General features: G+C 43.2%; 1 protein-coding gene across 6 annotated transcripts in view; it reads left to right on the top strand.

Moving 5' to 3' along the window:
- GLIS3 (GLIS family zinc finger 3) overlaps positions 1-24,271 on the top strand; it is a 171,597-nt gene that overhangs the window by 104,854 nt on the left and 42,472 nt on the right. For all 6 annotated transcript variants that reach the window (XM_083419662.1, XM_083419661.1, XM_083419665.1 and 3 more), the window contains 3 exons: positions 1,637-1,798; positions 6,164-6,274; positions 24,011-24,152. In XM_083419662.1, coding sequence (XP_083275788.1) covers positions 1,637-1,798; positions 6,164-6,274; positions 24,011-24,152 — 415 coding nt within the window. The remainder of the gene's footprint in view (positions 1-1,636; positions 1,799-6,163; positions 6,275-24,010; positions 24,153-24,271) is intronic.

Genomic DNA, 24,271 nt, shown 5'->3' with positions numbered 1-24,271 from the left:
TAAAATGGCAAAAAGCTTGACAAGTATTAAAATGATTAATTGTGGTTAAGGTGCAACATCCTCTTTCATACTTATGCTTTAATAACTCAGCAGTTATGAACGTTCCCATTTGAAAATATAACTGAAATCAACTTGGTTTCATGTTTCAGCACCTAATTGTAGCTAATTTGGGAATAAGCTAACTAAGCCTAAAATCCTATTAGGAAAGAAAACCATGCCTGTTTTGTCCCGTTTAGAAAAATGTCATTCTGAGAAATGTCAGTCTATCACTGTGGACTTAATGCCTAATTCTGAAGGCAATCTAACACTATTTGCAGTCATTCCATAAGAATCTATTTGCAGTTATTGCTGCTGCTGCTGTTGATAATGATGATAGTAGTAATAATAATAATAATAATAATAATATCACACATTCAACGTGCACGAGACTTTAAAGCATGCATGGGGAATCTTAACTATAGTGGTACCTCAGGTTAAGTACTTAATTCGTTCCGGAAGTCCGTACTTAACCTGAAACTGTTCTTAACCTGAAGCACCACTTTAGCTAATGGGGCCTCCTGCTGCTGCCGCACCACCAGAGCACGATTTCTGTTCTCATCCTGAAGCAAAGTTCTTAACCTGAAGCACTATTTCTGGGTTAGCGGAGTCTGTAACCTGAAGCGTATGTAACCTGAAGCGTATGTAACCCGAGGTACCACTGTACTCAGCAATACATGACTAATAAAGATTTTCAGGCTGCTTACAAACCATACCTTTAAAACACATTTAAAGCACATGGACCTCCACTCCAAATTCCTGGGAACGGTAGTTTGTTAAGGGTGCTGGGAATTGTAGCTCTGTGGTATGTAACCTACAGTGGCCAGGATTCTTTGGGGGTGAAGCCACATGACTGAAAGGTATGGGGAGTAATTCAACATTGCACTCCGTTGATTGTTCCGTCAGGGCTTGCCAGCCAGAGCAATCTCCCCTCTCCCACCCCCACCCATGCCAATTTTGGGGGCTGTTGGCCGGAGGAGAGGGAGAAAGCTTCATTGCGCAAGCCGAAGTCTTTGCTCGGGACTCATCCGTTGAAGTGTTAGGGAATGCATTAGAGCAGGGGTCAGCAAACTTTTTCAGCTGGGGGTCGGCCCACTGTCCATCAGACCTTGTGGGGGGCTGGACTATATTGGGGGGGGGGGGAATGAACGAATTCCTATGCCCTACAAATAACCCAGAGATGCATTTTAAATAAAAGGACACCTTCTACTCATGTAAAAACATGCTGATTCCCAGACTGTCCGTGGGTCGGATTGAGAAGGCGTTTGGGCCGGCTCCGGCTCCCGGGCCTTAGTTTGCCTACCCATGTATTAGGGTAAGACCACCACACATTTATCGGAAGGTGTGGATGTTGGTTGCACACAGGGAGGGCTTCTGTCATTTCCATGGCTGAATAGTCGCATATATAAAAAATGCTGCGAATTATTTTTTTTAAAAAAAAAAGTTTTGAAATATATATGGAATTTTCCATTAGCTCATCAGCGCCATCTAGTGTCATATTTGTATAATGCACTTAAAATGCCCTTTAACATTATATTTGCAGCTGTATAGCTGAATCCCAGGTTTTCTTCAATCTTAGAAATGTTCTTTTGCTCCACAGTTTGAAGGCTGCAAGAAGGCCTTTTCTAGACTCGAAAACCTCAAGATTCACTTAAGGAGCCACACAGGAGAAAAGCCTTACCTTTGCCAGCATCCAGGCTGTCAAAAAGCATTCAGTAATTCCAGCGACCGAGCCAAGCATCAGAGGACTCACCTGGACACGGTAAGGGAAGAACGGGATTTCAGATTGTGTATTGCTCTCCTGCTTTGACTCTCCTGTAGCTCTTGTTCTCTGCAATTAGAACTTTGAAAGGGGAGATTGTTGGCTATGGAGAATTTGGGGCAGAGGCAGAAGGTTAGATCAAGATTGAATCACACTTAAGCGCAGACCCATTGAAATCAGTGGGCCTTCAATTGGTCCTGGCTGAAGTCCCATTGATTCCGGTGGGTCTGCTCTATGTACGACCAGGGTGGAATCTACACATATATATAAAAAAACAACACTGTGAAAATGCTTTAAAAAAAACATTTTGAAAAATACGTTGAATTTTGCATAGCTCACTGTTGCCATCTAGTGTCACATTTGTAAATTGCACTTTACAACACATTAAAAATGTTTTATTTGCTGCTGTGTAGCTGAGTCCTATGTCTGGATGTATCCCAGAGACACTAACTTTTGCAAGAGGCAGTAGCAAATTTATTGAATTGAAACTAGAGTTTTTGTTTTTAACAGCAGATGAGATTATTGCAAGAAATAAGTACTTATTTCTATAACTGTTTCAAGGAGGCAGAAGCTGCTGTCTAATAATAATAATAATAATAATAATAATAATAATAATAATAATAATAATAATTTATACCCTGCCCTCCCCAGGCAAAACCGGGCTCAGAGTGGCTAACATCAAATGTATAACACATTAACATAAAATCAGGCAATCAATTAATTTAAAACATCCTAAAATCAGATCAGAATCAGAATAAAATCCAATCAGATGGCAACCCACAGATTAGGGTTGGGGACCTTAAATGCTCACCAGGCCCAACTGTTTGTGGTGAACTTATATGGGCCTGTGAGAAAAATTGAGAGGCCACTTTCATGCAAGTGTAGTCCTTCCCCTTTTGTGCCCTGCTGTCAAGGCCCATCCTCTAACATGGCCAATCCATGCCTCATGATAGACTCCCCTCCTCTCCCAGGCTCACAGCTCCTGCTGGTGGATCCCTTGTCAGAAAGAGCTGCTGGATCCCCTAAGGCAAAGTGCAGAAGGAGTTCAGCTTAGGGAATCCTTTTTCCAGCCTGTGACTCTCCAGGTGATACTGAAGTACATCTGCCATTAACCACCCGGCAGTCTACAGATGAAGTATGCTAATTTAATTTAAAACAAAACAAAACCTTGACCACTGCCCATGCTGGCCAGGACTGATCAGAGCTTGAGTCCAAGAACTTCTGGGTGACAACAGGATGATTTAAGGCAATGGGCCTGTTGAAACACTACACACTCAACCTGTCTACACATTTTGCAAAACTGTGCAATGCATTCAGATGAAGTAAATGTTCTCTAATACACACAATATATTCCACTAAAAGAGTATGGAATGTAGAAAGCAACAGTAGCTGTTAAATAGTGGGTAGACATGGCAGGCGACACAGCGATTTCTCCAAAGCAGCTCTTTATTTTGTAAGCTGGAACAGAACTGAGCAGCAAACAGCTCAGCCGGCCTGCTTTTATAGGCAGCCGGCTGTCAACATTGTAGCAACAACAACCCAGGGTTTCCCGCCTAAAATAACTGACGTGGACCTGAGTGAAAACTATCTACAGTATCCCCCTGCTGGCCCAGGGTGAGAACTTCAGTACATAACAGTAGCTGTGTTGTTCTGTGAGAAAACCACAGTTGGACAACAACTTTATTGGGACCAACCAAAATGTCTCCAGAACTCATCATCACACAGGATGCTATGCAAAGCAGTGGTTGGGGGAGGGAATACCTAAATTATGTGCAAACTAGACCATGGTCAGCTTGTAGACTCAGTTCATGCAAGTCATTAATTAGGAAAGTTATGGATTAATTGTACACTAAGTAAAAAGAGTTTAGAATACTTGCCTACAACACCAGGTCACAGGCAAAGCGTGATATAAAATGTTCATATATAAAAGGATGTCATATAGAGGAGGGAGAAAGGTTGTTTTCTGCTGCTCCAGAGAAGCGGACACAGAGCAATGGATCCAAACTACAAGAAGGAAGATTCCACCTAAACATTAGGAAGAACATCCTGACAGTAAGAGCTGTTCGACAGTGGAATTTGCTGCCAAGGAGTGTGGTGGAGTCTCCTTCTTTGGAGGTCTTTAAGCAGAGGCTTGACAACCATATGTCAGGAGTGCTCTGATGGTGTTTCCTGCTTGGCAGGGGTTGGACTCGATGGCCCTTGTGGTCTCTTCCAACTCTATGATTCTATGACATTCAGATGTTGACTTCTCAATAATTTCAATCAATTTCAATGCACATACTAATGTGCATCTGTTTTAGTCAACTTTTGCTCCTGAATCCAGCAAGAAACACTCATGTAAGTAAGTTGGCTTTGACTTGCACGCAGTGGCCTTGTTCACATGTAACACTATGCCAAACAATGGCTTAGCAGGAATGAGCAAGTGCACTGGTGCAGAGTATGAACATCATGGCTGCTTCTCTCCTCGCCTGCCACACAACTAGGCCCTCAACCATGATTTGGCTAGCTAACCGAGGCTCATGGGTTGCCTCCCCAAATTAAATCATAACTGGTAAACCACGAACAAGCTTGTCTACAACTTCTGGTTTGTTTACAGCAAGAGAAACCCCAAGTCTATGTTTGGATGCAATGTTATGCCAAAGCATGGCTTGGCTCACAATAGGACGCTTTGCACAACTATGCTCATTCACACTATGCCATATTGTTACATACGAATCAGGCCATTGTCAATGTGTGTGTGTGTGTGTGTGTGTGCATCAGGATGCACATCTGCATTAGAGTTGTGAGTCTCATTTGGGTCCCAAGAAAATGGCTGTTTGAAGATGACAAGAACTGGTTCACGGCCATGATTTTCCAGTGCTTGTGGAGTAATACTGCACCCAAAGGCAGGTGAAAATATGTGCTAATTTGTTTTTGTTTTTACACTTGCATCTTGCAGAAGATGCTTCGTTGATTACAATTTCCTACATGAAAAAACAGCTCATATCATAAATAATTAAGTACAGTATAAGAGTTATTGGTTGAAATGCATAGGTAAAGGTAAAGGGACCCCTGACCATTAGGTCCAGTCGCGGATGACTCTGGGGTTGTGGCACTCATCTCGCTTTACAGGCCAAGGGAGCCGGTGTACAGCTTCCGGGTCATGTGGCCAGCATGACTAAGCCGCTTCTGGTGAACCAGAGCAGCGCATGGAAACGCTGTTTACCTTCCCGCCGGAGAGGTACCTATTTATCTACTTGCACTTTGACGTGCTTTCGAACTGCAGGGGCCAAGCAATGGGAGCTCACCCCATCGCGGGGATTCGAACCGCCGGCCTTCTGATCAGCAAGTCCTAGGCTCTGTGGTTTAACTCACAGCGCCACCCATGTAGATCAGGCCTTCAAAACACCCGGGAAAGTGCTTCACTCTTTATACAAATGCCTTCCTGCATGGCAACTGTTGCTCATGAAGGAAATTGTGATGAATGGAACAAAATTACGATGGTACAATTCTGGCTAGTAATGCGAATGAAACAATGGTGAAACGCAACTTTTTCCAATAAGCTCTAATGTTCTTTTAAAAGCTTGTATTGATAGCAGTGCATGTTTATAATCAGTGTTTAAAGTCAAAAACCTCAATAAGCAATCCCTGAAGATTCTTTGTATAGCCTTCAATATTTTTGAAGCTTTCAAATGTAGAGTTTGCTTTCTGCTTTGATTTCTTGTCTGCCATATCCGACTAACCTTTCCCCTTCCTTCTCTCTTCTGAAGCAGGTTTCTTCTATATCTCTATGTCTGGGACTTTTCCACAGCTTCTTTTCCTGGCCCACTAAAGAAATGTAATCTCTGACTATACCAAAGGTTTCTATGAGGGTTACATAATTGTAAGTACAAGTGGAGATAATGATTTATTTGATCAGTGTGTGAAATTCAGTCACCCCTGCCTTTGTCACTTTTTGCACCAATGGGCATCCACCATGCCCTCACCCAGCCAAACTGACCTATTGCTTCCCACATAAAACTTCACTATTTGTCAACATGCGGCTATTGATTCCCACCCCCCAGCAGTAGATTGTGCAATGCAGACTGATGAGCAAGCAAGCAGTTAAAAATAAAAATAAACTATCAAAGATATTCATATGAAATATATGAAATAACAAAAGACACTTGTAGAAAGAAAGCAAACGGTTCCCTTTCTCTTTCTTACCAGTCTTCCTTACTTTCTATCTCTTAGCTGTGTTTTCAGTGTCATGACCACTCTGCTTGTGGCATTATTCACTATGGTTAATTGCATTACAGTTTGAGTCTCAAACCCACAGGCTTTAAAGAAACATATATGTATGTATCTTAAAAAGTGACTGAAGAACCTTTCCTCTGTTTGCTTCAGAAACCTTACGCTTGCCAGATTCCTGGATGCACCAAACGATACACAGATCCGAGCTCTCTAAGGAAGCATGTGAAGGCCCATTCCTCCAAAGAACAGCAGGCTCGGAAAAAGGTAACAGGGCAAGGGGGGTGGTCTGCAAATGCAAGGGAAATGCAAGGGTGCAGTCCACACAGAATGCAATTATTATTATATTATATTATATTATTATTATTATTATTATTATTATATTATTATTATTATTATTATTATTATTATTATTATTATTATTATTACTGCAAATGCAAGGGTGCAGTCCATAAAGTAGCGGAGAACAGGTGGGGGCGGGGCTAGCACGCGTCCCGGGGGCAGGGCACGCCACCTGGGGAGGCAGGGCACCCAGCACAGGCGGGGGAGGGCAGCTGCGATGGCACCCTGGGGATCGTGCTGCCGGGGGCGATGCGCTCCCCCTGCACTCCTCTGCCAGTGAGTCCATATCCAACTGTAAGAACCTACCCTCCAAGTGATGGGACCAGTGCCCATCACCTCCTGGCAAATAGAAGGGGAAGAAATGCAGGCAGTGAGGGGTTTTACTTTCTTGGGCTCCATGATCACTGCAGATGGTGATAGCAGTCAAGAAATTAAGAGACGCCTGCTTCTTGGGAGAAAAGCAATGACAAACCTAGGCACCATTATTATTTATACCCCACCCATCTGGCTGGGTTTCCCCAGCCACTCTGGGCAGCTTCCAGCAAAACACTAAAATACAGTAACCTATTAAACATTAAAAGCTTCCCTAAACAGGGCAGCCTTCAGATGTCTTCTAAAAGTTTGGTAGTTATTTTTCTCTTTGATATCTGGTGGGAGGGTGTTCTACAGGGCGGGTGTCACTACCGAGAAGGCCCTCTGCCTGGTTCCCTGTAACTTGGCTTCTCGTAGCGAGGGAACCGGCAGAAGGCCCTCGGCGCTGACCTCAGTGTCTGGGCAGAACAATGGAGGTGGAGACGCTCCTTCAGGTATACTGGGCCGAGGTCATTTCAGGCTTTAAAGGTCAGCACCAACACTTTGAATTGTGCTCAGAAATGTACTGGGAGCCTGTGTAGGTCTTTCAAGACCGGTGTTATATGGTCTCGGCAGCCGCTAGACTATGTCTAGTCGGAATCTCATTTCCTGCAACTTGAAGCCATGGGTTCGAGTCCTACCCTCCAGAGCAGGAGAAAACAAGCTTGTTCCACCCTCCTTGCAACAGCCCTTCAGATATTTGAAGAGGGCTCTCATGTCTCCCCTCAGTCTCCTCGCTTCCTGATCTTCAGAAGGCTTGGCTTCTGGACCCTTGGTCATCCTAGTTGCCCTCCTCTGCAGACGTTCCATTCTGTGAATATTATGAACTGTGTCATAATTTCTAAATAATCATTTATTACTGCTTTAGAATGCAGTCGTACCCAATGCTGATGGAGAGGAGAGGAGCCGAGTTGCTTCTCAGTAGGAGAGAGAGATCAATGGAGTGAGGAAATCACTTTGTCCTCCTTTGAGTCTCTTCCTTATTCTTCCCCACAGCTTCCTGGCATGGAAATAAATCAATGAAATGACCACTTTTATTCCTCACATGCTTAGTGTGAGAGTTTACCTTCATTCTTGGTTTACTTTTGTGTTTTTTTTAAGTTATCAACCCGAATCGGAAATACATTTGCTGAACAAAGTGTGGTGCTGGGGGCGGGGGGCACAAAAGGATTTGTGGCATTGATCAAAAGGGTTTTTAAATATGCCTTTAGGTTGTAATGTATAACATTTATAAGCTACAGTAAACTTACGGGGTCTTTGAGAACCTCTGATGACTAACTCACTTCAGGTTTTGGTATTTGAAATATTTCCTGGCGTAATAATAAAATGTAAGAAACAATAAACCCTTAAAGTCAGAATTAAGGTTATTTACGACTTTAATTAAAAATGAAAATTGGCTTAATGTAAAAAAAAAAAAGAAGAAGTCTTTAGAAAAATGTGAATTCATCAAAAATAACCATAAAAATTCCAAGGTGATAAAAGCACAGTGAGATAATAGCACCAGCCCTAGGGAACCGTTGACTTGAATAGAATGAGACCCTTTGCTGTTCCACCCTGTTAGTCATGGATTTGTTTAATATATCTTGCTTGACTGCCTCTAATCCTCTTTTTAAATCTCCCCTCTGCACACCAAATGACATTATTTTGCTGTCTTGAGATATAACTTGCCCTTCAAACTGCCTCGCACACATTGTAAGTATTAGCGAGGGTCTGTTTATGTGCCATGAAGCCCATGTCCTTGTTTACTTTGAGAAAACCTGACCACAACAATAGGATGTCCATTGATTCCAGAACAGCTGGGATTTGTGTAATTGCGTCTGCATGTGGTTCCTCCGATATTGCCAGTATCCTAATTAATCATTAGGGCATTTTCCTTTGCCTTCTGGGAATTGATTCAAGGTTTGGGTAGTAATGTAAAGTGAGCACCACATTCTATATGTACTTACTATTTGGTCAATAAATGTAAACCACATCCAGGGAGACTGCAGGAAAAAATAGCAATTTTTTGCTTTTGAAAGCAATGACTAATGGCCTCCTCCCCTGTTGAGAAATGTAAGGGCCTTTCCCGGCACTGTAAAATCACGTATGTCTATTTGCATGGTTATAAAGCCCAACCATAACTGAAAAAATTTTGCTAATTCAAAGGGTTTCCTAGTGATTAACTGTCGCTTGGCGTAAGGCAGACGGAACCACCGGAGTTTAACTAACTGAAGAGCCAAACCACCAGATACTTTATCTGTGCCCTTAAATCAGATTTTTCTAAAAGACAAATTGTCAGCACTGATCCAGATTAATGTGTGGACAGGGGATTTCAACCCTTTGCCCCTGCTTGGTTCTGATCCAGAACAGGGGGAAGTGGAGCTAATTGGTGTGGATGGCAGGAGGCTTGGGAAAAAGTGATCAAATGGCAATTAGCAGCAGAGAACTGAAAGTCACACAACAGAATATTACAAGATGGAAACAGGCAATCAGATGAACCTAAACCCCACAGAATGTTTTTACGAATACATTTCTGTATCACTTTGTGCTGTTGTTGTTTAGTCATTCAGTCGTGTCCAACTCTTCGTGAACCCATGGACCAGAGCACACCGGGCACTCCTGTCTTCCACTGCCTCCCGCTGTTTGGTCAAACTCATGCTGGTAGCTTCAAGAACACTATCCAAGCATCTCGTCCTCTGTCGTCCCCTTCTCCTTGTGCCCTCCATCTTTCCCAACATCAGGGTCTTTTCCAGGGAGTCTTCTCTTCTCACGAGGTGGCCAAAGTATTGGAGTCTCAGCTTCACGATCTGTCCTTCCAGTGAGCACTCAGGGCTGACTTCCTTAAGAATGGATAGGTTTGATCTTCTTGCAGTCCGTGGGACTCTCAGGAGTCCCCCCCAACACCATAATTCACCATAATTTGTGCTAGTTTCATGCTGAAGGCTAGGCTTCAAATGAGGCACTAAATCCAAGTCATTGCAAGAAGGCAACTTTCAGGTGTCCACAATCCCACATTCACATGGCAGCATCAACAGCAAATACCATCCAATGGATTTGGAGAACGTTCATTCTTAAGGGATGAAAATTCTTGTACAGGCTCCTGGTATCCAACAACAACATTTGGATGATAGCCCCTAACAATGACCTCCCCCCTCTTTTTTTACAGAAGGGGGCGTACATCAATTGCCTGCTGATCATGGTCCTGGAATATAAATACCCAATTCCGTAAAAACATCCTTAAAAAAAACTGGATTCCCTCCTGTTCCTATTAGCTGCTCTCTTGTTCCTTAGCTGCCCTATGGGAGCAGCAGAATGAAATGTCCAGCTTCCTTACAGAGGGGAGACACTCAGCAACACAGCTAGGCAGCGGTCAGAATACTTTTTGTTTAATTTAGTTCATTATATAGTCTGCCTTATCCTTTAATCTCAGGACATCAGAAACTTTTGAAAGATTAATTATGGGATAGTCCCATAATTCTCTTGGGCAATTCTAAGTAAGAAATCTTACACTTTGAAGATATTTGTGATTAAGCTGTGTCAAATATCCAAAAGAAGAAATTTCTAGAGCTGGGCAAAGATTTGCTTCTCTGTTTGCCCTCCCTAGGGGATGCAGGTGGCGCTGTAGGTTAAACCACAGAGCCTAGGACTTGCCGATCAGAAGGTTGGCAGTTCGAATCCCCGTGACGGGTGAGCTCCCGTTGCTCGGTCCCTGCTCCTGCCCACCTAGCAGTTCGAAAGCACGTCAAAGTGCAAGTAGATAAATAGGTACCGCTCCGGCAGGAAGGTAAACGGCATTTCTGTGCGCTGCTTTGGTTCGCCAGAAGCGGCTTAGTCATGCTGGCTACATGACCCGGAAGCTGTACGCCGGCTCCCTTGGCCAATAAAGCGAGATGAGCGCCGCAACCCCAGAGTCGGCCACAACTGGACAGGGATCACCTTTACCTTTACCTTGCCCTCCTTATTTGTATCTGGCGCAAAGAAGGCATTATCAATAAGCCACCAATAAGCCCCATTGACTGATCAGAGAGATCTTGGTAGGAATGAGTGGTGATCTTCAAATTCTAGGCTTCCACACATGTGCTCAATTGTGAAGATCTTACTTGTGCCTGACCAGTCTATAAAAATTTACGTTATTGAAATTAGTATGCATAATAAAAAATAATTAAAAAACCCAATCCATGGATCATGCTTTTAAAATCGTCTGATGTAATTCCTCAAATTATTACTATGCAAGAGGTGGTTCCTCAATGCAAAAATTCCCATTAAGATGCATAGCTACACAATCGCCCTATGTACTTGTTGATTATTTCACATGTCCCAATCGATAAACTGCTATAATTAGAATGAAAATTCTGCATTTTCCCAAAGAAAATGTGAAACTGTATGTGTTGCCATTGTTGCTTATTTACTTGCAATTTCGAATTAATTGTCATACCAAGTTGGATCCAAACGTAGCAGTGCATGAATGGAAAAACTCCTCCTCTCCACAGAGAAAGCTTTTGATCCAGCTCAGAGATTTTGCTGGGAAGATGGTGGAGGAGGAGTTTTTTCACCATTTCACCCTTTTCTCCCTGCTGCTCTCCCACTCTGTGAAGGAAGATTCCTCAGCCAAAGTCAGCTCCCCACTTGACCCACCAGTGAGAGCAAAGCTGGAGTCCAAGCCATCATATTGAACCAAAATAGTGATTTACAATACTTTTTAAAAGTCTGTCTTTTAAGGATTAGGTACCAACTGTTTCTTTGTGATTTTTTTTGAAGTTGCAGACATTTAAACAGCCAAATTAATAAAACCACACTAAGATAAACATTAGCATTTGCTTTCATGGAAAGAGTCCAGACGATTTATTTGTACTGCACACTGACTCAGATTATTGTTTTCAGTGCTGGAAGAGAAGCTGCCATCTTTGCTGTGTTGAACAGCGTGTCTGGCATTCGGATGTTGTTCAGAGAGAACTAAAAAGAGCAAGGATATCATTGATGTCAATGTCAACCATGCTTAAGATAGATAAAGACGAGCTTTTTGAATTTTTTAGTGGCAAGTGTGTGTCATAATCCTGATGCATGGTAATTGTGCTCTGTGTGCAATTAATCTTTGTTCCCTAACTCGATTATTTTTAGTTTCGCCACTGTCTATGAGGCAAACATATAATAGCAACCCTGGCTATATTTATTTCAATGAATATTTTTAATCTGGTGACATACTGCCAAAGTCAGTGTGCTGCCTTGAGGGATGCCTCGATGCATCTGTCTTTCTCGGTTTCACAGGCATGCAGATTTTATAGAAATTAAAAAAGAAAATCAAGACTCCAGGGAGAACAGAATCCTTCACTACAAGTTTGGCCCAGTTGAACGGCTGTAAACAGAAATGCTTTATCCAAGTTGGCTAAAGAGATTTCTCCACAGTGTCTGAATATCTTAACTTTTTGACACAGGAATGACTGCCAATTAGCAGGGAAAGAACTACTCTACTCCATAGTTCTTGGGTGGCTTCCGATTTTTACCGTTAATTGCTATCACTTCAGAAAGTAAATAAGATTGGACAAGAACAGTCAAGAACAGGCTATTTTAAAACACAAACGTTTGCATGTATCAAGCATAACGGCTCTGGTTTTGAATGCCATGTACAGCTGCAGGTTTTTTGGGGTGGGGGGGGATGTATCTATTAAATGGATATTAGCTGGGTCTGCAGTGATAATTTTCCTTACTATTTCAAACGATTCTTACTGCAAGGCGAAGAACTTTGAAGCCAGATCTACTTGCCAGGGGCTGTTGTGTTCCTCCAGCAGTTGCCTCCACACAGGCCCAGTCCTATCATTGGGCAGAGGAAAGCAACCACCTCTGACAGCAGATACTAGGGCATGGGTCCAGCAGCAAGGGGGTAGACAACCAAGCTGGGAGTGCCATGGGGCCTGTGCTGCACCCTCCAAGATAAGCCTACAGCCTACAGCCATAGCAGAGTGTTGTTATTGTTTAGTTGTTATTGTTATATTTATTCATTTATTTATTTATTTATTTATTTATTTATTTATGTTGTTGTTGTTGTTGTTGTTGTTTAGTTGTTTAGACATTTAGTCGTGTCTGACTCTTCGTGACCCCATGGACCAGAGCACCCCAGGCACTCCTGTCTTCCACTGCCTCCCGCAGTTTGGTCAAACTCATGCTGGTAGCTTTGAGAACACTGTCCAACCATCTCGTCCTCTGTCATCCCCTTCTCCTTCTGCCCTCCATCTTTCCCAACATCAGGGTCTTTTCCAGGGAGTCTTCTCTTCTCGTGAGGCGGCCAAAGTATTGGAGCCTCAGCTTCAGGATCTGTCCTTCCAGTGAGCACTCAGAGCTGATTTCCTTCAGAATGGATAGGTCTGATCTTCTTGCGGTCCATGGGACTCTCAAGAGTCTCCTCCAGCACCATAATTCAAAAGCATCAATTCTTCGGCAATCAGTCTTCTTTATGGTCCAGCTCTCACTTCCATACATCACCACTGGGAAAACCATAGCTTTAACTATACGGACCTTTGTTGGCAAGGTGATGTCTCTGCTTTTTAAGATGCTGTCTAGGTTTGTCATTGCTTTTCTCCCAAGAAGCAGGCGTCTCTTAATTTCTTGACTGCTGTCACCATCTGCAGTGATCATGGAGCCCATGAAAGTAAAATCTCTCACTGCCACCATTTCTTCCCCTTCTATTTGCCAGGAGGTGATGGACCCAGTGGCCATGATCTTTGTTTTTTTTTGATGTTGAGCTTCAGACCATGTGCTCTCCTCTTTTACCCTTATTAAAAGGTTCTTTAATTCCTCCTCACTTTCTGCCATCAAGGTTGTGTCATCTGCATATCTGAGGTTGTTGATATTTCTTCCGGCAATCTTAATTCCGGCTTGGGATTCATCCAACCCAGCCTTTCGCATGATGAATTCTGCATATAAGTTAAATAAGCAGGGAGACAATATTTATATATATTTATATCCTGCCTTTTTCCTTGGCAGCACTCAAGGCTGCTTATAGATAAAAACAAGAACCTCTGAAAACAATGGGGGGATATTAAAAAAAACCACACTGATAGAATTAAAACAATATACATATATAGCATCTGTTTAAAACATGCAAATAACTACAATAAAAACAGCAAAGCAACAGCCCCTTAAAGTTAAAGGCAGGCCTGTTGGAATAAGGACGTTTTCACCTGCCGGTGAAAGATAACAAGGTAGAGGACACTATGCTATCGCTAGCATTAAAATAAGACTCACCTGTCAATCAAGTCAGCTTCTGCATGTGGGGTGCCATCTTGTCTTTGCCTCCGGCAGCTCAGTAGCCCTCCGTCCACTGCATGATGGCAAACCACTTTTGAAACGAAGGTGTCTTTCAAAGCCAAATGGATCTTGACAAACCTCAGAGGAGGCCCTGCTGGCCATACCATGGGCAGCAAACTGCCACCTGGAAACCTCATGAAAATGGGCCTTTTCGGTGGTATCCTCTGGAATACACTTTCTGTGTGTATTCCTTACACTCCTCATTATATTATACAATGTTTCTCCCAGGCAATGCTGATTGTACACTAATAGTTTCTGCAAAGATCCAACAGTGTGCTTGCAGGGGTGGACTTTGGTAATCTTTCATGACATGGCACCCTGTGCCAGGCCAAGATGGAGCTTCTCAATAATGGATCATCTCCATTTTGTGCCCCCTTGGCTCAGCGCCCTGTGAGGGGGAACAGTGCCCTCAGTCTGGCACTGATGCTTGGTTTTGTCTGCTAGACATTCTAGCAGACGTTTTCACAGCAAAATGGTACAGGAACACAGGCAAAATAGTAGAAGGACTGGCAGCAATGCAACTTGCAAAGCATCAGTTTGGTTGTTATTATGTTTTGGTGGTAGTTATGAGTTTTCAGTTTTCAGCTGTTGGTTCTACATGCAAAAAAGCAAGCATCAGAGATGTTTGTAATATTTGTCTTGGTATTTATTTTTATTCCTTGGTAATTTATTTAAATGTGTTTCTTTCTAAAAATAATGCTATTGCTCTTTGCATGGACTTTTATAAATTTAGCAACAAAACTCCCTTTCATCTTTCTTATTTCTCATAAGTGGAATAAAATAGAACGGAACATGCAATCATCATAGTTGTCCTGATTCGCCTTCTATACCAGCGTCTCAAGGAAATTTACCATAAAAATAATCAATTACATTTCTGCATTGTATAGGTTTGAGGCAATATGACAGCAGGTTAGGCAAAGTGTCTTCAGAGCTTATACCTTTTGAGCACTGAGTCCAAAGTATTTCTCTTTTCTATGGTACCATCTCTTCATATTCCAAGGGCTGCGTTTCAATGTCAGTTTTAGTTTCCAGTTGCCCTTCTTCAAAATTATATTTCACATTTCATTGTTAAAGCTGCAAGAGAGAGTATAAAGGGGACAGGAAATTTTTAATTTTATTACTTTGTACACACTTGAATTTTGAATATATCTTCATTCATTTGTTTTCCTCGGAATCCAATTGAAATATTTCATTAATGCAAGGGGAGGAATTGCATCTGGGGGCTAAGGGTCACTAAGCAGTGCCCATGGCAACTAAGAAGCCATTCCTCACAAAAATGCTGCAAAGAGTAAGTGTTTTAATCCTAACTGTAATCCCCTTACTTCCTGTTCTCAAATGAAATATAAATCAGACACTGTGGAGCAGAGCAGTTTTTCTCAAAGGGGATGTGGGTGCAAAAGGATTAGAGATGGGCAGAAGTGTTTGAGGAATTTAATTATGCTATTTGTTGTGAAATGCTGGTGACTGTGATCAACAATTCTTTTGACTACAGTGACTGAAAACAACAAAACAGACTTTGCACATGAATGGTGGGTTGGCTTTTGTCCTCATCTCCTTTTGTCCCTCTTGTAGCATCCTTACTTCTAATTGTTGTGACACAAAAGCTGCTGCATTTGCACTCTCTGTTTCCTCAATGTGGGGTTTAAGCATTATAGGGTCTCCACCAACCTATAGGAAAGAGGTGCAATTAATTAATTTATAGCTTTCCACGTACCTTACTCATGTTTGATACTGTTGTAGTTGTTTAAAAAGTGTTTCTATATTGCAGTATTTTGTTCATAGAGGATTATCAAGGTTTTTTTTTAATAATAATTTTTATTAAGTTTTCCATTTAACAATCCAATCATATCACACTAATTATTCCAAATTATACCAATACGTATCATAAAGTCCAAATATTTTGCCAAATTATAAATTTTTGTTGGGGGTTCCCATGCTTCGAGTTCAGTAGGGTCCAATCATCTCATATTTCTGCTGCTTTTAGTATGCACCAGTCCCATCTTTCAATCTTCTTGTTGTTATCCTTTTTCTTCTTAATAGCCTTTGAGATGTTTCCACAGGCGAGTTAAAGTAAGCAATATTATGCTTCTGTGTGAACTTTGTAAGGCTCTCCCTTTTTAAAAAAGCTGATAAGTCTTTTGTTTGCAATTAATCCTCACACGCTGTTATTTATGCCGAATCCATCCAGAAGTCCTCCTCGGATGGCAGACGCCATCTTTCTCAGTTCCGATGAAATAGAATCTAGGCGTTTGCTCATTAATTTTCCCAGACAAGTTGCACCATAAATTAGCCTTGGATTATCAAGTCTTTGGGCCCAATCAGTGGCGTAGCGTGGGGGTGCAGGGGGGGCCCGGGCGCAACATCTGGGGGGGGCGTGCTCACACTCACAGTGCTAAAATCAGTGCTAAAATCCACGGGTTAGGGGGCGCAAATTACTTGCCTTGCCCCGGGTGCTGACAACCCACGCTACGCCACTGGGCCCAATACAAGGAGGAAAGGCAGGAGACTAGAAGGGTCCATTGGAACTGAGCTCATCCTGAACTGACCTGGGCTGCATCAGAAACATTCCAGGTTTGCCTGAACCAAATTGCAGACCCTCCAACATTTCTCAAATGAAAATAGGGACATCCTATTCCATAATGATATTTATACCCCACACATCTTGTTGGGTTGCCCCAGCCACTCTAGGCAGCTTTCAATATGTATAAAAACATAATAAAACATTAAAAAAACTTTCCTGTACAGGATTGCCTTCAGACGGCTTAAGGGTCGGATAACTCCATACCCTCCAACATTTCTCCGATGAAAACAGGGACATCCTAAGGAGAAATGGGATGTTCTAGGATCAAATCAGAAACTGGGATGGCTTCTCTAAATCAGGGAGGTCCCTGGAAAATAGGGACAATTGGAGGGTCTGAAACTGGGATACCTCTGAGTCACCCCAAACGGAATCAGGAACCTCCAAAGTGGCTTGGGGCTATTGAGACATTTTAAAAACTGTGCAGTCAATGTGTTGACAAAAATTGAAACATTTCCCCTTCCCTCACACTTGCCACATAGGAAAAACACTACAGTAGTACCTCAGGTTAAGTACTTAATTCGTTCCAGAGGTCTGTACTTAACCTGAAACTGTTCTCAACCTGAAGCACCACTTTAGCTAATGGGGCCTCCCACTGCCGCCACGCTGCCGGAGCACGATTTCTGTTCTCATCCTGAAGCAAAGTTCTTAACCTGAAGCACTATTTCTGGGTTAGCGGAGTCTGTAACCTGAAGCGTATGTAACCTGAAGCGTATGTAACCTGAGGTACCACTGTATCACATAAGAAAAAAGGGCAAGGTTCTTTGTGGCAGACATCCATAGCTTCTTATCAGAGGGGATGATTTTCTGAGCTTTCAAATCCCAGTGCTTTGGGCTAGGAGTTGAAACAACACATCCCCTTCTTCTTGTTAGTTCTGCTACTGGTTCATGCTTCAACTATACTGGACGTTCAAGTCCTCCTGCCTCTCATTCCTCTCCACCGCTGGGCTACACACAGATTAGCCCCAGAGCTCACTAACATTCACCACACCAAGAACTTCCTCTCTTGGTTTTTCTCTATTATATACTCTTCTTGAAAAGTATAAAGTCAGACCATGGCGCCTGTGTGAGGCCAAAATCCTTGTGGGGGGGGGTGAGGACTCTGACAGGGTCTGAGAGCCCCCCTACCTCCTTCCCAAAGCTCGGTATGTGCTTACTAGGCTTGGGGAAGGAGGCAGGAAGGCACCCCCTTGGCCCCCACACCTTGTGGGTGGACCGTTTGTGCTGCCCTAGATCCCCCTCATCCTTCTGTCTCTCCAACTGTCATCACTAACCCTACAGCTAGTATCCTGCAGCTAAAAGAAAGAGCCTTAGTTCACCTTCAAGGCTGCATCTTATGAAACAGACTGTGGTCCAGAAAAGCTTGTGCCATGTTATGTACTGAGTTGAATAGGATCCAAAATGCATCAGTCTGATTGGTCCTAGAACAATGCAGCAGTATGATTGGTCCGCATGAGACACCCAATCCAGCTCCAGGTGGAAGTGAATCCGCAACCTGATTGGCCTACACGAGAATCCCGGAATTAGCCAATCACGTGCAGCCCATTGTGTAAATAATGTATATAAAGCAGATATTTTGGGGGAACTTTCATTCCTCCTCACCACTATGAGCTGAATGTTGTTGTTGTTGTTTAGTTGTTCAGCTGTGTCTGACTCTTCGTGACCCCATGGACCAGAGCATGCCAGGCACTCCTGTCTTCTACTGCCTCCCGCAGTTTGGTCAAACTCATGCTGTCCAACCATCTTGTCCTCTGTCGTCCCCTTCTCCTTGTGCCCTTTTCCAACATCAGGGTTTTTTTCAGGGAGTCTTCTCTTCTCATGAGGTGGCCAGAGTATTGGAGTCTCAGCTTCAGGATCTGTCCTTCCAGTGAGCACTCACTACTGTGAAAACCATAGCTTTAACTATACGGACCTTTGTTGGCAAGGTGATGTCTCTGCTTTTTAAGATGCTGTCTAGGTTTATCCACTCTCGATTTCATGCCATAATGTATGTGTGTGTTTGTTTGCCTTCAAGGCGCCTGAAGACTGTTGCTTTCACTCATCATTAGCTTCCTATGCACCATCCATCTTCTTCTGTTGATAGAACAAGGCAGCTTCCCATCTCTCCTTCTCATGCAGCCTGATTTGTCAGGATGGCCATCAAAAGCCTGCTTAACTGTCTTTTCAGACCATAGGATTTGTATCAGCACTGTGTTATGCAAAGAGTAGTCGTGTTTCTCCAAACTTAAAGCCATTCCTCACAGCTGTAATGATGATAAAAGGCCCCAAGGTGCTCAGAAGAAGATGAAAACCATGAATCTTATGGCAGGCTGCCACCTGCTGCAACTTACTAGGACAGCTGCCTCACTGCTATCTGTCATGTTTGCCAAGCTGCAGCTGGGTTGACTTTGCAACATTCTGTAAAAACAACAAAGTTTAGTATGCTCTTGCAGGAGCAAATTAAGATTGGGTCAAAACCGTCTGTGGGAACATCATTGGTAAAACTGGAAAAGAGAGTGGCTGGGCAGCTTTCTCACCTTTCGGGTTCTGGATGGGAAGATGAGCGTCTCCGTATGCTTGTGATAATCTTCCTGTTTGGTGCATTGGTGGGGTAAAGCGTGTTCTCCCTAAAATGAGAGCACATGTTGCGGTGGGGGCTGCCAGGCCAACCCTCTGTTGCCAGGCAGGTTAAATGGTTATTGCCTGAAGCAACAATTGAATGACTGGGTTGCTGGGGCAAATTGCATGTTGCAAATTGGGTGGGTGGGAACAAAGGCTTTAAATATTGGGGGCACTCTGCTTTTGCTTTCTGTTTCGCTGAGTGCATCGGATCACCTGCCCACCCGCCCTGTGTTGACCTTGCTATGCCTGTCATGGGGTCGTCTGCCATTGGGGCAGGGGCCTGGTAGGAATTTTGTTCATTTGGCTGATTGGATGGTGCCATTTGGTTTTTGCCTACTACTTAGCAATTCGTCACAACTTGTCAGGTTGCGGTTAGGCATTGGTTATAAAAATTGGTGGAGGAGGGGTCAGGATAGGCTGTGCCTGCCCCTCCAATGGTGGTGTGGAAGGGAATTCCGTTAAAGGAATCCTGGGGCTTGCCACGATTTCGTCCAATCCCTGAAATGGGACCAGGGCCGGCAAGTCTTGAGGAGCTGGTTGGGTGAGCGGTGAGGAACTGTCGCTCAGCTCAACTGATCCCCAACATTGTTTTCCCTTCACTGGCTTCTGATGGAGTTTGGAAAGTCAGTTCTGTCCCAGGCGGGGGGACAGATAGTCATAACCAATGCCTAAGCAACCACTCACAGATTATGTATTTTAATAAAGTTGTGGCCAAAATTATGCCAAAAACCTTAAACAAAAATTACGTGTGATTTGTGATTTATTTTGAGGGGTGGCTTGGGGACCTCCACACGCAAGATACTGTTTCCAGCTAATATGGGATCTCAGCTTCAGGGCAAGTGTGTTGAAGATGTCCCAGGAGTACCGTATTTTTCGCTCTATAAGACGCACCAGATCACAAGACGCACCTAGTTTTTGGAGGAGGAAAACAAGGAAAAAAATATTCTGAATCTCAGGAGCCAGAACAGCAAGAGGGATCACTGCACAGTGAAAGCGGCAATCCCTCTTGCTGTTCTGGCTTCTGGGATAGCTGTGCAGCCTGCATTCGCTCCATAAGACGCACACACATTTCCCCTTACTTTTTAGGAGGGAAAAAGTGAGTCTTATAGAGCAAAAAATACGGTATATATCTGTGGTTAGATGAGGGCTTGTTTGGCTCTCCCATCTCTGTAGATGCAGCCGGAGTGTTGTGGCATCCTTGGAGGTCTTACTCTCATTCAGGATTTCCTTTGACTATCATTCCAAACTTTGGGACTAGGTCTGCAAAAGGTTATTTTATCTAATTCTGCAGCCACAGGAAAGGGCACCCTTACAGCACGTCTCTCTGACTCCAAAATGCTTCTCAGGTGTCTTTAATGTCAGGCTTCAGATGGATTCCGAAATGCTACAATAATAGGAAATATGAGTCTAGCTATCGAAGGCACCATTATTCTCTCAAAAATGTTTTGATAGCAAGCTTATCTGTGTGGGTGTACATACATCAAGCTATTTTTCTCCTGGCTGAGCTTATTCAGAAGCATATTTTAGTGGCATCTGATTTCCACGGAACAATGATGACTACCAAGGTGTCCATGAAGAAAACATGAGTCTGATAAACAACAGCGATAAGGAAAGTGCTAAAGAAAAGGTCTTTTGATAGGAAGCCCTTTCCTTTAGAAGCATCTGATGCCTCCGACCAACTGAATGCCTGTTCTTGCACTCAAACGGAATGCAGCCGCAAATTGAGGGATTTAGGGGCCTTGTTCCCTTTCAATTACGTTCCCTTGATTTGCTAAATCTTGGGTGATTATCCAATCATACCTGAAATGAGGAAATGATGGGAGTTGAGTTTCCATCTCTTGTCCTAAGAGATTATAAGCATTAGAACTGTCAAGGGGGGGGGGGTGAAAGCACGTGTGTGCATGTATATATCTCGCTTATAAATGGTGCCTTGTTTTCTGCTGTACCTAAGTAAGAATAACATTGCTCCTGGGAACTGCTCAGATTCCAGATGCAAAGTTTGTCATATTAAAAGGACGATCTGAATACCTCGCATGAAAACAATGTATTGTATATTTCAAAGCAAGTAGATCACGTGTGCAGAATATTGGAGAGCAACTCCATTAAATACAGTGAGTGAAACATTTAGTTTCATACCATTCTTATATCTTTAAATTCAGTGCAAGTACTTTGGAAACATTGCTGCAGATTTCAGGATTGATGGCTGGGCTAATATATCACTTAATAGTGTATTATGGAACATATTTCCATGGGCACAAATTGGGCAAGATTTTGGTCACAGGCCATATCTGTAGGACGGATTGTTTTTCATCTAAGAACACAGAATATTTGACTTCATATTCATGAATCAAAGACAGTATTACAACTGTAAAATCACAACAAACAAGCTTGAGCATGGACAGAATTCAGTTAACCAGTGCACTGTTTAGTTTCCAGGTCTAACTAAATGTTGCCAGTGTAATAAAAGCGGATTAGGGAGGGGGAGATTTGAGGTAGAGAAGTTATGGGGTAGAGGGGTTATTTCCCCCTGCATTTCTGATTCCAAGCAATTTCCCCTACCCTCAGCACCACAAACATGTCATTTATTTTGCAAACAATGTGATAGGGTGGATCGTTGGACGTTTATTACCACTGTTCACATTTCCATGTAACATTTTCAGTTGAACAATACTGTGTGTGATTCCTTTCTGTTCCATTGGGGCAATTCTAACTTCACTTTTTGTAATCAAGCACTATGTGTACACTCAGGTTCAAAATACACACGAGCCACAAAAAAGGCAGTATATGCACATGTAAGGTAAAGGTAAAGGGACCCCTGACCATTAGGTCCAGTCGTGGCCGACTCTGGGGTTGCAGCGCTCATCTCACTTTATTGGCCAAGGGAGCCGCATACAGCTTCCGGGTCATGTGGCCAGCATGACTAAGCTGCTTCTGGTGAACCAGAACAGCGCACGGAAACACTGTTTACCTTCCCGCCAGAGGGAAGTATTTATCTACTTGCACTTTGACGTGCTTTCAAACTTCTAGGTTAGCAGGAGCAGGGACCGAGCAACGGGAGCTCACCCCACTTCGGGGATTCGAACCGCCGACCTCCTGATCGGCAAGTCCTAGGCTCTGTGGTTTAACCCACAGCGCCACCCGCGTCCCTATATGCACATGTACTTTTCTCCATTTGTCCTTAAAATACATGCATATAAGGAACCACATCCTTTTTCGCAGCCTGCATGTGACTTGAGAAACAAATCTATTTTGTGTGTGTATTCCCAATCAGCATTTCAAAGCATTTCATTCAGGTTCCTAAAAAATGCAAAAACTCAAACCACACTTTGCTTCATTCTTTATTATCCCTCCTTTTCCCCATATTCTGAATCCAATTGCACATATCTGGGATGCCGATAACAGAAAGAGATCAGCTTCGTACAGTCTAATAATAATAATAATAATAATAAGAGATATATTGCTGGCAAGCTGAATTGTAAGGAAACCTTTTTAAAGGCAAATATAAACATAGGATAAATAATGTAGCCTTGAAATCTTTCTTGGGAAGGTTAATTGTTTTTGAACAATGTTTCATGGCAATTAGTGCCACTTTCACTACTTATTCTAAGAATCTGGATAGGGGAAATGTAGATACCTTTGACCTTAGAAATATTCATGGATAATAGCAGTAATAGATGTTAAGCAATGCAGAGTGGAGTTCATGGTTACAGCATGAGAAACATCTGGGTCCTGGAGGTGGGAGACGCATGAGGGATAAACGAGAAAAGATACAAGAACTCATCATACATATTTCTGGTTTTGCTTCTTAGCAAAATGGGGACAGGGGTGTGAGAGCAGCTATCAAGACAGGACAACAGCTTGGGATGGAAATGGCCACAACTTTATTGATTACAGATGTCAGAAGGCTTTGGTATAGGCACTGGGGATACATCCAGTGGATCAACCAACCCAATTTCTGGTTGATTTCTTCATCAGAACCCCCTAGGATGCAGATCAAATAGGGAGAACTCCCTAGGATGCTCTTTTGGGGAGTTCTGAGGTCCATTGGCCACCATCTTGGCCTTCAGACAAAACTTCCCCCCTAAACCCCTTTACCGGGATACCTTGATAATTTGTTCCAGTTGGATAGACTGCGAAGTCATTCTGTCTTATGCTGTCCATAAGCGTCAATGTGCCGTTTTCACCATTCTCAGCAAATGCATTTGTTATGCTCCAAATGTTGGGATTACCGTATTTTTTCGCTCTACAAGATGCACATTTTCCCCTCCAAAAATTAAGGGGAAATGTGTGTGCGTCTTATGGAGCAAATGCAGGCTCCTTGGCTTCAGCGATAGCAATGCAAAGACTCCGAAGCATAGTGGAAGCGCTCCCGCCATGCTCCGAAGGCTTCGGGTTGCCTTCACTGAAGCCAGGAGAGTCTTGCTCTCCAGTCTTCAGCGAAAGGAACCCGAAGCCTCCAGAGCCTTCGGGTTCCTTTCGCTGAAGGGTATGTGCCCCTTCAGCTAAGGCGCAGCACCCCTTCAGCTAAGGGGGAGGAGAAATGGAAGGGGCTCCGTTTCTCCTGCCGCATCGCTGGAGGGGCACTGCGCAGAGAGGGGAAGATTTTCCCCCCTTGTTCTCCCCCTCTAAAAGAAGCTGCGTCCTATGGTCGGGTGCGTCCTATAGAGTGAAAAATACGGTACATGCTTGCTCCTGGTCTTTAAAACATGGGGGGGGGGGGGGTGTAATGCAATCATCTGATTTCATTTTGTTACCACTGAAACATAATTATATTATTATGTTTCATTATCATGGTGTTTGTTGTTTCTCTGTAACACATGGTTTTTCTCTTTTCTGTGCTTGTATTTCAGTTGCGTTCCAGTATAGAGCTTGACCAGGACATTCTCAATGACTGTCTCACCATCCAGCCTCTCCAACCTCCTGCATCTCCCCAGGGCACTTCAGAAAGCACAGTCAGACAATCTCCAGGACCTGTGCATGACATTTACACAGGTATGGTATAGGGGGGGAAAGGGAATGAAACATTACGTACAGGCTAGGATTCCAGGAAATAATTTTGTTGCCCATAAAAGCAAAGGAACGGACAATAAAAATGAATTGACAATAAAAGC

This window comes from Podarcis tiliguerta, assembly GCF_965153285.1.
Source record: "Podarcis tiliguerta genome assembly, chromosome: 17".
NCBI classification, from domain to species: domain Eukaryota; kingdom Metazoa; phylum Chordata; class Lepidosauria; order Squamata; family Lacertidae; genus Podarcis; species Podarcis tiliguerta.
Note: the sequence above shows the minus strand (reverse complement) of the source record. Positions and strands in the feature narration are given on the sequence as shown.